General features: G+C 46.2%; 1 protein-coding gene across 4 annotated transcripts in view; it reads right to left on the reverse strand.

Annotated features, from left to right (window-relative positions):
- Nucleotides 1-5,199, reverse strand: part of LAMA4 (laminin subunit alpha 4) — a 154,124-nt gene extending 148,925 nt beyond the window's left edge. Inside the window, exon 1 of one of the 4 annotated variants that reach the window (XM_053307564.1) lies at nt 5,057-5,199. In XM_053307564.1, coding sequence (XP_053163539.1) covers nt 5,057-5,071 — 15 coding nt within the window. In that variant the 5' untranslated portion in view covers nt 5,072-5,199. Of the gene's footprint in view, nt 1-3,194; nt 3,616-5,056 lie in introns of those variants that run through there. The other 3 variants (XM_053307744.1, XM_053307482.1, XM_053307654.1) reach the window with 3 other exon arrangements.
- Between the last annotated feature and the right edge of the window lie 9,109 nt (nt 5,200-14,308).

Below are 14,308 nucleotides of genomic sequence, written 5' to 3' on the forward strand. Positions count from 1 at the left end.
ATCCTAGTGGTTTTTCAGACTCTGTAGTCTACCTCGGAACATTCTGTGAACTGATTTTGTGGTTCTCATGAAACCACCCTTTATAAAATCTGGCACTGCTAAGCGTGACTAACAGTCTATGTCTGTTTAGGAGAGCGAGAGCCCCAAGTCAATATTTGGACTAAGAAATAAATCAAGTAGAATAGTATAAGGAGTTTCACTCTCATTTCTAAGTTAAAAAAAAAAAAACCCTAAGCCAATAAAATCACTTGTTTCACAGACTTCACATATCCAGAAAGCCTATTTTTTTAAAAAAAGTTTGAATAGTTTGGTGGCATGCAGATATTCAGTTGGATGGACAAGAAGAAGCCACTGAACTGGCCAGCTCTGGCTATAAAGTTGATGTAAGTTATACCAAGATCAAGATTAGCTCCTGCTACTGAATTCTTTATTCTCTAGTTGCTATAGAGCAAGGGTGGGGAACCTTGGCCCTCCAGCTGTTTTTGAACTACAACTCCCACCATCCCCAGTCACAGGGGATTGTGGGAGTTGTAGTTCAAAAACAGCTGGAGAAGGCCAAGGTTCCCCACCCTTGCCATAGAGGGATACAGAGACCTTGGAAGGTCAGCAGAGGCGGGGTGGATTCTTGCAGTCCACCTTACTGAGGGAAGCAATTTAGGTGGGGGTCACTGAACTGGCCAGCTTTGCTTCATTGCTGAATAATTCAGCAAAAAGAAGGGTTCACTTCCTGTCTGCCAGACCATTGTGGTTCATGCAAGGACATGCATTCCAATTTTCTACTGGCCCTACTGATGAGGTTGGTGACTGACTACCCAGGCCTCTATGAAGGCTGCAGCATCTATCTGCATTGCTCACACTGGTCCCTTCCACTCCTCCTCAGTTTCCACATAGCTGCTAAGTGCAGGAAGGTGCCTGTTCTATGTGGACACCTCCATGTTGCAGATAACTGGGCAGCATAACTAGCTGCTGACCAAACATGCCAGAAATTTGCAAATACTATTTACAGCAGAACAGGCTAAACTTCTAATATCTTTATAAGTAAATGGCAGGGACATATATCCCAAGTTAACCATTTCCCCCCCAAAAGTACGTTTGAGTAATTTTTCAGGAATGCTTAAGTACTGAGTCCCACATTGGTACACATTGGATTTCTCAGTAAGAAAGAAATCCTAACTGCAAGAGAATGACAGAATGACAAAAAGTTTGGGCCAAGGAAAAAGCTCAGCTTCCAGCCAAAGCTCTTCTGTTGTCTGAAACAATTTCAAAATTGCTGGACATGCATCAGATGAATGTTGTAACAGTAGTAATTGGAGGGTGTCATTACTGTGATATCCATGTTGCTGCTAATCTCTGCTCATTTTCTGTGTTTATTGCCAAGAGGCACACTCCTTTCCTTTCCCATGACCTCATATGTCTTAATTTGCCTCCTACACCTACAAAAAAGATATTACTTTTCTTCCCCCTCAAGGTAACCTGGTGTTATTTCCCCCCCTCTGAACAAAAAGTTCAGTTCCAAATAAATCATCTGAATTACAACTGAACCAAAACCAACCAATCTTAAGTATCCAAAGCTCTGTTGCCAGATTTGGTTTTTTTAAAGCCAAATTTTGGGTTATGGCCCATTTGACTCACGAGTATACCCCTTAGGTTCTGGCCACACTGAAAAGTGCATTTTTAAAACCCATATCACACAAGGAATCCTTCAGCAATTTCCTGGTTTTCTATGTCACTATTGCTATTATTTTCTATCCTCTTGGAAACACACTCTGGGTTTCTCTGCAGGTGCTTCCTCAGTGAGTTCCTTTCTAAGACAACTGTAGAGTCCTGTGCACACTTACTTAGCAGTAAACCATACTGAACCCAGAAGCAGCTATTTTAAAGTAAACAGATATAGGATTGGGCTGCACCTGTGATTTTGTGCAGGAGAGAGAAACTGAGACCTTCTGCCTCATTGCACACATAAAAGCCCCACTGGAATCAACAGGAGTTGCCAGCACTTCTCACATTACACGTTTAAACCATGGGAACATTTCTGCATTGAAAAACACACCCATTTCTAAAATCACAGACACGATACAGAACCCTGGTTATATTGTTCTGTGCATATTGTGCTTCTGCATTCACAGAGTTCTGTTTTATAGCTGCTTCCCTCATGTACACAAGGTATCTTATGTAAATTTAACTAAGATTGATTCAGCAACAACTCCATTTTCTCTTTCTCCTTTCTCTCCCTTTCCCTTTCTCACTCCTCCCCCCCACTCTTTACATGATCCCCTCCCCCCAACAAATGCCCCCCCAAACTGCAAAAGATTACTGGAGAGTATGCAACAAGTTCCTAATTCAAACTGATGGAGAGCACAACCCTACACATGCATCACTTTGAATGTGCTGAATGATCTTCTCCACATAACACTGAAATGGGTATACTTTGTAGTTGGGAGACCGCCTTATGCACAATAGCTGTGTCTCCAAGGAACTGATGGATGGAAAAGCTTATACAACACTGACTTGAGGTTCACACATGGATGAGAAATAGTGGTGTCTTTCTCTGAAGTATATACACCTTGACTGCATAACAGGAGGAGAGTAACTTGAAGAATAGATGGTCCCTGACAGGCAGTCAAACCTCAACACAAGGTGACAGTACCATTATTTCATACTCAAATAAATGGGACATACCTAAGGTACACCTGACTGGGTGCATCTAAAGAGTCAAAACCAATGAAACATGCCACAAACTTTGCATGTGGCACACACACACACACACACACACACACACACACACACACACTTCAAAGCAAACTTTCTCCCCTTCAAAACCTGGAAATCTAAAGGACTTATCCCTGAGTTACTATGTTTAAAAAGCAAACTGAGAAATGTCTCTAGTTTATTCAGTTGCTCTTTGGATACAGGCCTGTTCTGTTTTTCTTGCAAGGAATCCAAGCAAGCAAACATGACTTTGTAATACTGCTGCCTATTCAAAGCAGGCAGCAGGATCTGTATACTTTGGAAAGGGGAAAAAACATATTTTCTAGTCTTACTTGAAATGCATTAAAATCTGCAAAATTCCACCCTCCCAGTTTGAAACATCCAGTGGATTAAATTAACTCTAACCATATGAAGCCATTACAAAAATATAAAGAACAAAACATACAAAAAGGGAGAAAGATCAACAGACAGAAGAGTTACTGTACCTCAGCAGAAGGCAACCAACTTCCCACAGCTACAGATTGTTGCTGCCCATTGATAAGTGTGTCTTCGTGGCTACCAACTGCTGAGCCACCTTCAGTGTCAAAATGAAAAACATTGCCCTCCGTTGCAGAAAAGCTTAAGGAGAAATATCCCAGGATGAAGAATATGGGGAAAGGCAGGGGCCAGGCCAAGATCAAAGCCATCTCCTCCCCTCACATCCAGCAGTGATCATGCAGCTTCTTAGAACTTAGTTTTCCTTCTGCTTTAATTGCCCCCACTTTGGTTTAGTGGCGCCTCAGTTGTTTTAACTTCCAGTTTCCAGCTTGCAGATGTGGCACTTCTAAAGCAGTTTTAAAGCAGATCCTTATTAAAAGGAGTGCCTTTGCTTGCTTTCTCTCTCACTCCTTTTCTGTGCCTGTAGCTCCTCTTTCTCCCTAGAGGCTCCAGCTGAATAACATACAGATGGGCAGTGCTTAAGCAGAGAGTGTCAAAATGCGGATTGTATTCCAGGAAAGCACCATGAGCTGTACTGCCACCTTATCTTCACTCTGTCAGGATACAGACCGACTCTGTATTCAAGGCTCTGGCTTCCTTCATGGTTTCACTATCAGCACTTTCCCTCTTTCACCCTTCCATTTGAAATCCACCTACACAAACACTGCCATTCACATACAAAAGTCGAACCCCCCCCCCCGTGCCCCTCACCCCTGGCAATCTCACAATCAGGATTTAATAAGGAGCTGAATCAGACAGTAAATGGCAGTAATGATTTTTAGCACTTTGGGTTCAAAGAAAATGTTGGATTAAATATATACATATATATTCTGGTCTAGGAGAACGGTAGTGACAAGGTTCTCTGTATTCTAAAAGTCATCAGGAGTCAGTGTGACTTCTTTGGAGCAAGAAATCAGGTTCCCAAGAATTCCAAGACTCTATTGAAAAATGTGCCGTTTTAACCAAGCTAATTGGCCTCCCCAATTCTCCTCAGCCCCACCTATCGTCATCATGTCTGTTCATAAAAAATATCATTCAGCACAGTTTCGGAAAGTGACTTCATTACGCAAATGCATGAACTTTTATTTACAAAGACCATCTTGTTTTCCTTTTCAAGAGATGCTTTGTGAGGTCCCTGAAACAAGGCTCTCAGTGTATAGAAGCCTTCCAAATATACTAGCTGGAGTACACCCTGTATTTTCTGACCAAAGTTGTTTGCAGAAAATGAAAAAGGGTACTGTTTCCATGGCTCCTAGCAAGGTTGCCACCTTTCCCTTTAAAAATACCAGTGCCTGCTTGATTCATTTTCTCTCCTCTCTGACATAGCCCAGGTGTCCTCTCTCATCTCCTAACTCAGGGGTTCCCAACCTGTGGCACTCCAGATCTTGCTGAACTACAACTCCCATCACTCCCAGCTATAATTTATAGTGGCTGAGGATGGTGGGGGTTGTAGTTCAGAAGCATCTGGAGAACCACAGGTTAGGAACCCCTGCCTAATCTGAACAACAGTGCAAAAGTGCTACCTATGGGAGTAATGCTATCACACTGTTGATTATTTGCTGAGGGGGAAAGAGAAAGTAGGATTCAGCCCAAGTGTTGCTCCATCCTCTTATAGCTGCCAATAGGCTTGTACTTGTGCTAAGAGCTTGGGAAAGCTGAAAACTGCACCTAGTTCTCCTACATTTTGGACAAGTTTAAATTTCCATCCCAGAACATCAGGGTTCCAGGACAACTGAAAGTTGCACCCTAATGTGATCAAAGCAACTCGTAGCCACTGACTGATTTGGCACACCGAGAGTCCGAGAGTCTTTGTGCTCCTACCCAATAGTGCTGACACACTCACTCAGCTCCCATGACCCTCAGTGCCTACCTGCCCTCCTGTCATTCGAGCCCTTGGAAACTCTTGAAATATACAGGAAGCCCTCCAGTATTGCAGGGATTATGTTCCTGGCAAGTTCAGAGAATGGTAAATCTGTAATATTGGAGTGCATAACCTAGCCCCCCAAATGGGATTAGGTTCCTCACTCAGCCTATATGAGTGGCTGGAACACTTAGAGAATGGGCATTTAAACTTTAAATCTCCCCACCCATCAGCTGATGGGAGGGAAGGTTTAAAGTTTAAATGGCCACTCTCTCTGCTTCCTAGATGGCCTGCAGGGAGGCTTAAAGAGGTGGCACTAAAGGCACCCAGCCACTCACACTGCCACTTCAAGCCTCCCCGCACACCAGCTGGTAAGTGGGGAGAGTGGCCATTTAAATTTAAACTTCCTCACACATGGGTGGGGAGGTTGAAAGTTTAAATGGCCACTCTCCCCACTTCTCAGCTGGTGTGTGGGGAGGCTTAAGAGGCAGTGGGGTAGCTGGGAAAATGGGAAAGTAACATAGTTACCATGGGGAGTAGAAAACCACGGATAAACAAAACTAACCACCACCCCACTAACTGAACTGGTATGCAGTTCAGGTGGTCCATGGGTAGGTGAAACCATGAGAATTGAACCAGAGAATATTGAGGGCCACCTCTATAATTGTTCCTATATAACTAGTTCAAGCATCCAGAATCTGGTGTGCTTTCAGATATCGAAATGCTGGCAGACAATCTGCCCATTACTGCCCTGGGATATTCCATGGCAGCTGAGCACCTGCCTTTGCACTCATCTCTGCACCCAGCTTTTACCTGCTGTGGCCAATGCCCATTTGGCCCTTGGCATCAGCCCACTATCCAGACAGTTTGGACTCTTGGATTAAGGTGCCAGCCTAGCAGCATCGGGCCTTATTGTGGCATGCAATCTGGATATCTAGCCAAGATTCACTCTTCCCTTTCATCATCCCCAGCAGGCCAGAAGAGGCATCAACCTACCCTTTCGCTCTCTTCTTCTTCCCTCCTTCTCCATGCTACTTTTAAACTTTGTTTTCCCCACACATGGTCTGACTGTGTCACCCACCATTTCCCCCTCATTTCTTTCAGGACAGCCTTCAGTTCTGCTAAGCAGCCAATATGCAAAACCTGGTTATCATGTTGTAATTTTTAAATAAAACTTTTTCTTCCTTGCCTCCTGACTCTCTTTGTCCCTGGGGGTACTCTGTGACGACATTTTACTGCCCTGATAATTCTGTAGTTATTCACACTTGCTGGTTTGGTGCTAGTCAATCTTGGCTGGCTTTACTGAATGGATAGCTGCCTGCTTCTCCAGCTGGTCAGAGTTGGCTTTAGTAGGGAAAGGGTTTCTTTATCACTTGAGTAATTCCCCTCACTTCAAAGTCTAAGTTTCCTGAGACTGAACTGGTGCTGCAGTCACAGACACACAACTATGGTGCATACATGTATAAAGACACAGGTCTGAGCAAGTGAGGTAACACTGGTGGTCTCCCCATTTCCAATTCCAGTGATCCCTTGGAAGAAGGGAGAAAATGACTGAACTGTGTTTGGATGCACTCCCCCCCCCCGTCAGATTATAAATATTGCTACTGTGGTTGACACCACCAAACTGTTTGGCAATGAGGGAGGAGATGGTGAGGCTGTTCTCACAAGCAGCCAAGCCTGGGCTTGGCTGCCTATGAGAACCACCAGGATCCACGTGGATCCTGGTGTGCTGTGGTGCTAAACCCAGTGCCGTAGCCCAGCTGTTAGCCAAGGTTAAGGATGCAAACGTGCTCTTAACCTGGCTCTTGGGATCATGGGTCAGCACGAGCTGCTTGCTTGCAGCTCATGCTAACATAGAGATGGGTGCCTAGAGAATCCGCCCCCTGAGGGAATCCACCAGTGCACTGAGCTCGGTGCACAATACACTGTGGGATTCTTGGGGGTCGGGGTGGAACAATGAGTCCTGCCTCTGTTTATCTGCATTGCCTGGAACAGCATGGATAGTCACACACGGTAGTGTGTGCGCACACAGCTTGCATGCCACAGAGGCTTAGAGCGGTCCTCTTCGGGGCAGGTAGGTTGAACCCTGCCTTACCCCGTCTGACTGCATGCACACGGTCATGTGAATAGCCCCTAGGCTGACTCACATTTTCTGTGTTCTTCATTGCCTGGACTGCCACCACCCTAAACAATGGAAATACTTGGTAGCCTGCTTAAATATTCACACAGCTGGATAAAGTATGGATTAATTAAAAATGAAGAGCAACAGAGCGGGGTTTTCACATAAGGTGTAATTTTGAAGGATTGTGTAGATGTCTAGATGTACAAAGACAGTGGACATCTACTGCCTACATCTAACTACATGATGAGGAAAATTACACAATGTTCAAGTCAAAATCAAAAACTTTGTTCTACCTGGGTTTGGGAGCTGTGTATGCTCCTAATTTTTGGTTGTGTGGAAGCAAGGTAAGAGGAAAACCAGGGTAGAAGTGATTGTATTGAAGCAAGATAGAAGGAAAAGCTATCCAACTCTTCCTCTTACCTTTTTTCCACACAACCAGAAATTGGGAGCACACACAGCTCCCAAATCTGGATAGAACACAGTTTTTGATTGTGTGAATGATCTTGTTATTTCATTGAAATTAAAAAGGTAAGCTAGGCATTGACTAACTTATCTTTATCCTTTTAATTCTAATGGGCTATTTTGAGTAATTTTCTTCATCATATTAGCTTATCCTTTTAATTCTAATGGGCTACTTTGAGTAATTTTCTTCATCATATTAGCCATTAAGTGTTCAAGCTGATGTTTTTGAATTTTCAGTTTTTGTTGTGTTTGCAAGGCTAATCCATGCTCCCCTGGTGCTTGAGGCAACATGGCCTTCTGCTCTTCCAACAGTGTGATGAGCACACCACTTACTGCTCTTACTACCATCAGCCCATCTCTTCTCCCCTCACTCCCTGGCTCTTCCAGTCTTCTCTATGCTGTAGCCCAGTGATTCTCAAACTTGGGTCCTCAGGTGTTATTGGACTTCAACTCCCATAATCCCCAACCAAAGGCCACTGAGGCTGGGGATTATGGGAGTTGAAGTCCAATAACACCTGAGGACCCAAGTTTGAGAATCCCTGCTCTAGCCCACTCATCACATTTCCTCTCTGCTATCCTGCCTCACACTTACTTCTGCTCCCCTCCCTTCTGTCTTTTGAAAATATGGGAGGAGGCACAGAATGGGTGGTGGCAGTAACTGGTGTGCCCCACTGGGAAAAGGAAGTGGAGGGGCAGGGGGTGTCATGCCACTGGTCTCTCCACGGCTGTTTTACCTCTCCCTCTTGCCTCCCCCAGGCAGGGCCTCAGAGTTTTTGAGGGGAGGGAGTTTGATTCACCCAAGCCGCCCTCCTCCTCCTCCTCCTCCAGGCTACTTGGGGTCACTGTGGCAGTCTTTCTCCGGAGACCTCCATCACTCACCCTCCAAATACTCCTAATCACTGGCCGAGCCTGCCTTAAATCCCTCCTGGCAACTGATGCATCCTCCGCCCCTGCTAACTGAACCTCCATATCAGGCTGCTCTCACCCATATTCCCCTCAGTTGTGCCTCTGTCTGCTGCTGCCTCCTCCCTCACTCTCCCCCAAGCTCTCTAGCCCAGCTCCTTGACCTTGCAGCATCTCGGCTGGCTGCTTGTCGGGCTGCCCTGCCTGGATGCCTGCCCCAGCTAGGGTCTCTCTGGCCTTGGCTGCTGAATGAACGTCAGAGCCAGTAAGGCCAGAAGGGGCCCCTGTCAGACACAGGACATCTCCCAACTTACCACATTTAGCAGACTGGCCACATGTACGTATGGTGTGTGTGTGTGTGTGTGTATGTGTATGCGCGCGCATGCATATCTGATCTTCCCTCCTTACACAAGCAGAATGAACTTCTGGAAGTGTGATGTTAGTCTGGATATCATCCATAGTTTGATGCTTACATATTAACCAGATGTGTGCAAAGCAAGAAAAAGCATGTCCCTCACAAAAGCAGTTTTGTTTTTTTATGGGATTGGGTTATGACTCTTGCTGTGTAGCACTGGTCTTCCAAACACAAGTATTGCCGTTTGTAATGTGGTAATGAGGATTAGAAGGCATATGCAGAGGCCTGGTTCAGGATGAATGTGTAGGCAGGGGGCAGATTAAACCTTCTGCTGCCCATAGGTGGCCAAGGATTTGCTGCCCCTGCTGCTGCAGAGAGGGTGGGGTGGAGGGAGAAAGCCCCCCCTTTTTCTCCTTAAAAACTGCTGCTGTGCAAGATGGAATAAGGTCAGTGGAGGCCAGTGGTGTGCATGGTTCGGTTCGGAGGCCATTGTCAAGGCCTCTGAACCAGTCCGGAATTCCGGGGGTTCGGTTCAGCCCGGGGGGGGGAGTATGTGTCTTTAAGGGGGGGGTAGTACTTACCCCCCCCGCCACTCTTCCCCCTCTGGCACTGGCGCTTTTCCAAACGTTCTTGGGGTGGCAGAGTTCCTCCCTGCCGCCCCTGCCCCCGTCATTGTCCTTGCTAGCTTAGAAGCAGGAAGAGCTGGTGGCGCGCATGTGCCCTTCGCGGCGTGCGCACTCGTCTCCGCTGCTGGCGCGCACGCGCTGCATATGTCACACTGCGCGTGCGCCAGCAGCGGAGACGAGCGCACACTGCGAAGGGCGCATGCGCGCCACCAGCTCTTCCTGCTTTTAAACTAGCAAGGACAACGACAGGGGCAGGGGCAGCAGGGAGGAACTCTGCCGCCCCAAGAACGTTTGGAAAAGCGCCAGTGCCAGAGGGGGAAGAGCAGCGGGGGGGGTAAGTACTACCACCCCCCCTTAAAGCTACACCCCCCGTGCCGAACTGCCCCACCACGGTTCTGTGCACATCCCTAGTGGAGGCTGTGCAGCGGTGGCTGCAGGAAGGGGGGGGTGAGGGGAAAGTCCCCCCTTTACCTTTAAAATTGTGACACAGGTGATGGGGCAGCAGCAGCTGCAGCGGCAGAAGGTGGTAGTGGGCTGAGGAGAAAGTTCCCCCTTTTAACAATGCCGCTGCATGGGTGGCAAGGGCAGTGAAGGAGAACTCCTCCCTCCCAAATGACTTCACGCCCCGTATATGCACACCAGAGAAATGGCAGTTGCCAGTGGGAGCCACCTTTTTGTGATAGCTGCCTTTTGTTTCCCCACAATATTCTGGAATCATACTACATCTGGGGCACAATATGAAATAACATGTTTGTTGCCAGGAAACAGCCTCTGCTGCTGCATTACAGGTAAGCCTCCGCTTATGAAAATAAATGAGAGTTTGATAGCTACTTCCCTTGTAAACACAAAGCAACTGTCGGGATGCCATGTTACCTGGTCACTTGGGTAGCCCTGTGGAGGCTGGAGATGTTGGAGATGAACTTCCAGTGCATCGACCTTTTGCACCAACTGCCCTAATGACCACTAGGGGCATTGGGAGTAGAGACAGAGAGTCAGGGTCTTCCTGTCTGTCTCTACTCTATGGCCCCTGAACTGAGCCTGCAGCACTTCCTGTGCTGAGTCACAATCCTTCCTTTCTTCCTAGAGAGCAGATGGAAACATGTCCTTACCTACATTATGGACTACATTATGTAGTCCTTTAGATTAGAGATAGGTCTTTCCTATCTAAGTGTATCTAACCAATAAATGTTTAGTGTTTAGTCATACAAGGATCTCCATGTGTTTTCTCTAAATAGCTGCAATGTCCAAACCATCCTCTGCTACCTACTCTGTAACTGGAGTGTGTGCTCATTCCTTAGTGCTCTGCTGTTTTACCTATTGTGGGTAAAAATCAACAATCTCTAACAGGAGAAGGGTGTGGCATCCCTCCTCTGAGGTTTTTGTTCCCTTTAGGGGGCCGTGGGAATAAGAAGGGCACAGGCTGGTTGGATCCCAGTGGGAATGAGAGGGCAAGGCAGGGAGAGTTGCAAGAAACAGCTCTAGGAGACAGCTAGCTTGGGTGTGGCAGGAAAAAGGAAGCAATGTCAGGAAGGGGCTGGGGCTGGAAGTAGGCTTTAAGTTTAAGCCCTGTCAGCTCTGCACTGGGGTATTTAAAGACAAGGCAGGGGCTGATGAGGGGCTGCTTCTGATTATGGGAGCCAGGAGTTCTCCAGGAGAGGGAATTGGCTGAATGTAGCAAGCCAGGAGGACGACGACTCAGGTGACAAGCTAACCTCCTCCCCTGGCTGCAGAGGCGTAACTAGGGAAAACGGCGCCCGGGGCAAGCACTGAAATTGCGCCCCCCCGCCGCACCCCCCTGCCACTGCCCCCCCAGGATACATCTGACTGACACATATGTGTTTTTTCCTCACAACAACCCTGTGGAGTTGGCTTGTATCTCAAACAACAGAATTATGATGCAATGATTGATGATACACACCACATTATACTTAGGTTTTTCCTCACAAGCAAGAGACAATCTCCAAAGGTCCTGGCATATAACCCCCTCCCCCATTTTTCTTGCCAAACTTTGTGTCTTTAGCAGGATACCACAGGCACTTGTTAAAGCTAACACTGCAGGTTTTTCTGAGATGGAGCTGTTATAGGAGCACTTCAGCGTAAACTGAGATCACAAGGCAAGCTTTCACAGTGCAAAAACGAGCATGCCAGCAAGCAGAACTCATGGTAAAACTCTCTTGAAACACCTTGTAACAATGCACAGGCAGCTATATTACACTGCTTGAGTCAACTCACACTGCTGTACTACCCAGGCTGTGGGAATTGACTCTCAGTTCCATATACATGCATGCATTTAAGATTGAGTGCCAAAGAATCTTTATGATTGTTTTTCTTTCTTTTGGGGCGGAGAGAGGAGCGTATAATGCAAACATTAACACCTGTTAGGCATCTGAGAACCATAGTTGGGCAGCTAAATAAAAGCCTGATTCTTTAATATGTTTTTTTCCCCACATGTGGCTTCTGTAGTTTTTGCAACTCATTCATTTTCTCACCCTGACACTTGGTCTGCTGCTTCCACCCGCCCGCCGCCGAATCCTTTCTTCCGTGAGGGTGTCCGTGTGTGTCCTCGTCGTCCTGCCTGCGCCTGCTGCAGTGCAGCCCCAGCCCCAGCCACCACGCTTTCCTCCGCGATGGCGACCGCGCCACCACGTGCAGGTGAACAGAGGAGGACGGACGCACTGCACGCATGTGCAGCGCGACACGGCACACCGGCCGAGTTGCACATGCATGCGTCACTGATTAGAGACCCTCTGGCTGGCAAGCCACTAGAGGACCTCTTTCTGGCTGTTCCAGACTAAGCGAGTGACGGAGCGAGCGAGCCTCAGCCAAGGGTAGGCGCAGTGAGCAGCATTAAAGATGCCTGCCGCGGCGCCCGCCACCGCCAAGCCAGGCCACTGACTGGCCGCCAGCAAAGCAATGGGGGGGGGCACGGGTGGTGTGGAAGGGACCGCTCGTGGGGGAGGGGGTGCCGATGCGCTCCCTTGACTGCTGCAGCGCTGCTGCACTGAGCAGGAGAAATTTGTATTTAATTTTTTTTTAAAAAAATGGTCATGGCGGTGCCCCCCATGTGACCCAAAAAGATGGCGCCCGGGGCACGTGCCCCCCTGCCCCCCCTGTAGTTACGCCTCTGCCTGGCTGTTCCTAAGGCTGACCTTTTGCGGGGTGCTCTAGTCATTCTGGAATATAAGAAGGGCTTGGAGCCCACCTCGTCCCCTGGGAGTCTGACAGCAACTTTATGTTTGTTTAGCTAAGTTTTATTCAGAAAACTCCATTTATTTCCCTCACTTGTTTTCCTCCCCTTCCTTTCTGATTCCACCCACTGCACTCTCTACATGATCCACACAGGGACAAACAAAATTAACAAAATGTAAAAGATTTCTAGATAGAATACAACAGAGAGTAACAAAAACAAATGGTATTTGTTATGAAGCAAATAACATTTTTAAAAATAGCATTTTTATTTAAAATAGTTATAAAAACCAGCATATTTTACAGACAAATATCTAAATCAATGAGGACTTTAATAATGAAAATGAATGCAATAATAAAAAGAAGAAGAAGAAGAAAAAACCCACTCTCTTGCACAACCTAAAAGAGACGGGTTGTTGTCGTTAACTGCTGTTTCTCCTTCTTCCCCTTCTCCTTTCTCCTTCTTCATCCTCATCCTCGGGACTTCAGATCTGCAGGCTGTTCCTTATCAATTGCCTGCTAGTTAGTAATTTGCAGGCAGGAGTGCTTGTATTTCAGTTGGGTGGGGGATTGCACTGGGCAATTGTGGGGAAAGTGTGTATTTTGAAGGGAGGAAGCTGGAGAAGGGGTGAACGTTGTCTCAGCTCAAAGGCATTTTAGATAGGGATGTGCATGAAAATGCAAATTGATTCAATTTGGGACTGCTGAACAGAGTGGAGATTTGTATGAATTGATTCAAATTTGCCAAAATTCAAATTGAATTTGGGTGAATTTGAGTGAATTCGTCCAAACTTAATTTGAATTTGGGTGAATTATTGAGCCACCCAAATTATTTGATGGGTTAAAACCCTTCAAATTTCAGTGACATCCTGAATTTAATTTGATGGTTGGATTTATCTTTTAAAAAGCAAAGAAATGTAAGAATATAAACAAAAACTGCCTTGCTATATCAGACCAAGGTCTCCTTGGTACAGATTTACATTTCCAACAACATGCCTCTAAAAGTTCATAAATAAATAAATAAATAAATAAATAAATAAATATCGTGCTTATGATGTCCTCAAATAAACTAGGAGTGGAATGCCTTCTATAGCTTAGGCCAAGTCAGTATTTGGAAATAAGATTTACTCTTCTTACTTGCCATCATTATTTTTTTGGACTGGTTTGTATGACTCTCACCATTTGGTTTGGCTTCATTGTGGGAGGTGCTGGGATTAATGACCTGGAATGATCCAGCTGGGTAGTATAACTATCACCCTAATGAGGAGTTCAGTATTCAGGGCTTTTGTGTTTATTAAGCAGCAAGCAAATAAACAAATGTGAACATGGGTTTTTTTTTCTCCCTAGAGAAACAAAAAACAGACAAACACCAACATGGGTTTTTTCTCTCTCCCTGGAAGCATCATCTAATTACACTTTCCCATATGACAATGCTTAGCATTACCTCTCTTATCCTTTGTGTTGTTAACTGTTGGCATTTGGCCAGTCTGGCCTATCCTGGTCTGCCTTCAACTAACGTTGTAATATAGTTTCACTCTCCCTCTCACCCCATAGTTATACCTCATTTCCTAATGTGTTCTCTGTCAACAACTTTCTGAGTTCAATCA

The sequence above is a fragment of the Hemicordylus capensis genome, chromosome 1 (genome assembly GCF_027244095.1).
Source record: "Hemicordylus capensis ecotype Gifberg chromosome 1, rHemCap1.1.pri, whole genome shotgun sequence".
In the NCBI taxonomy this organism is placed as follows: domain Eukaryota; kingdom Metazoa; phylum Chordata; class Lepidosauria; order Squamata; family Cordylidae; genus Hemicordylus; species Hemicordylus capensis.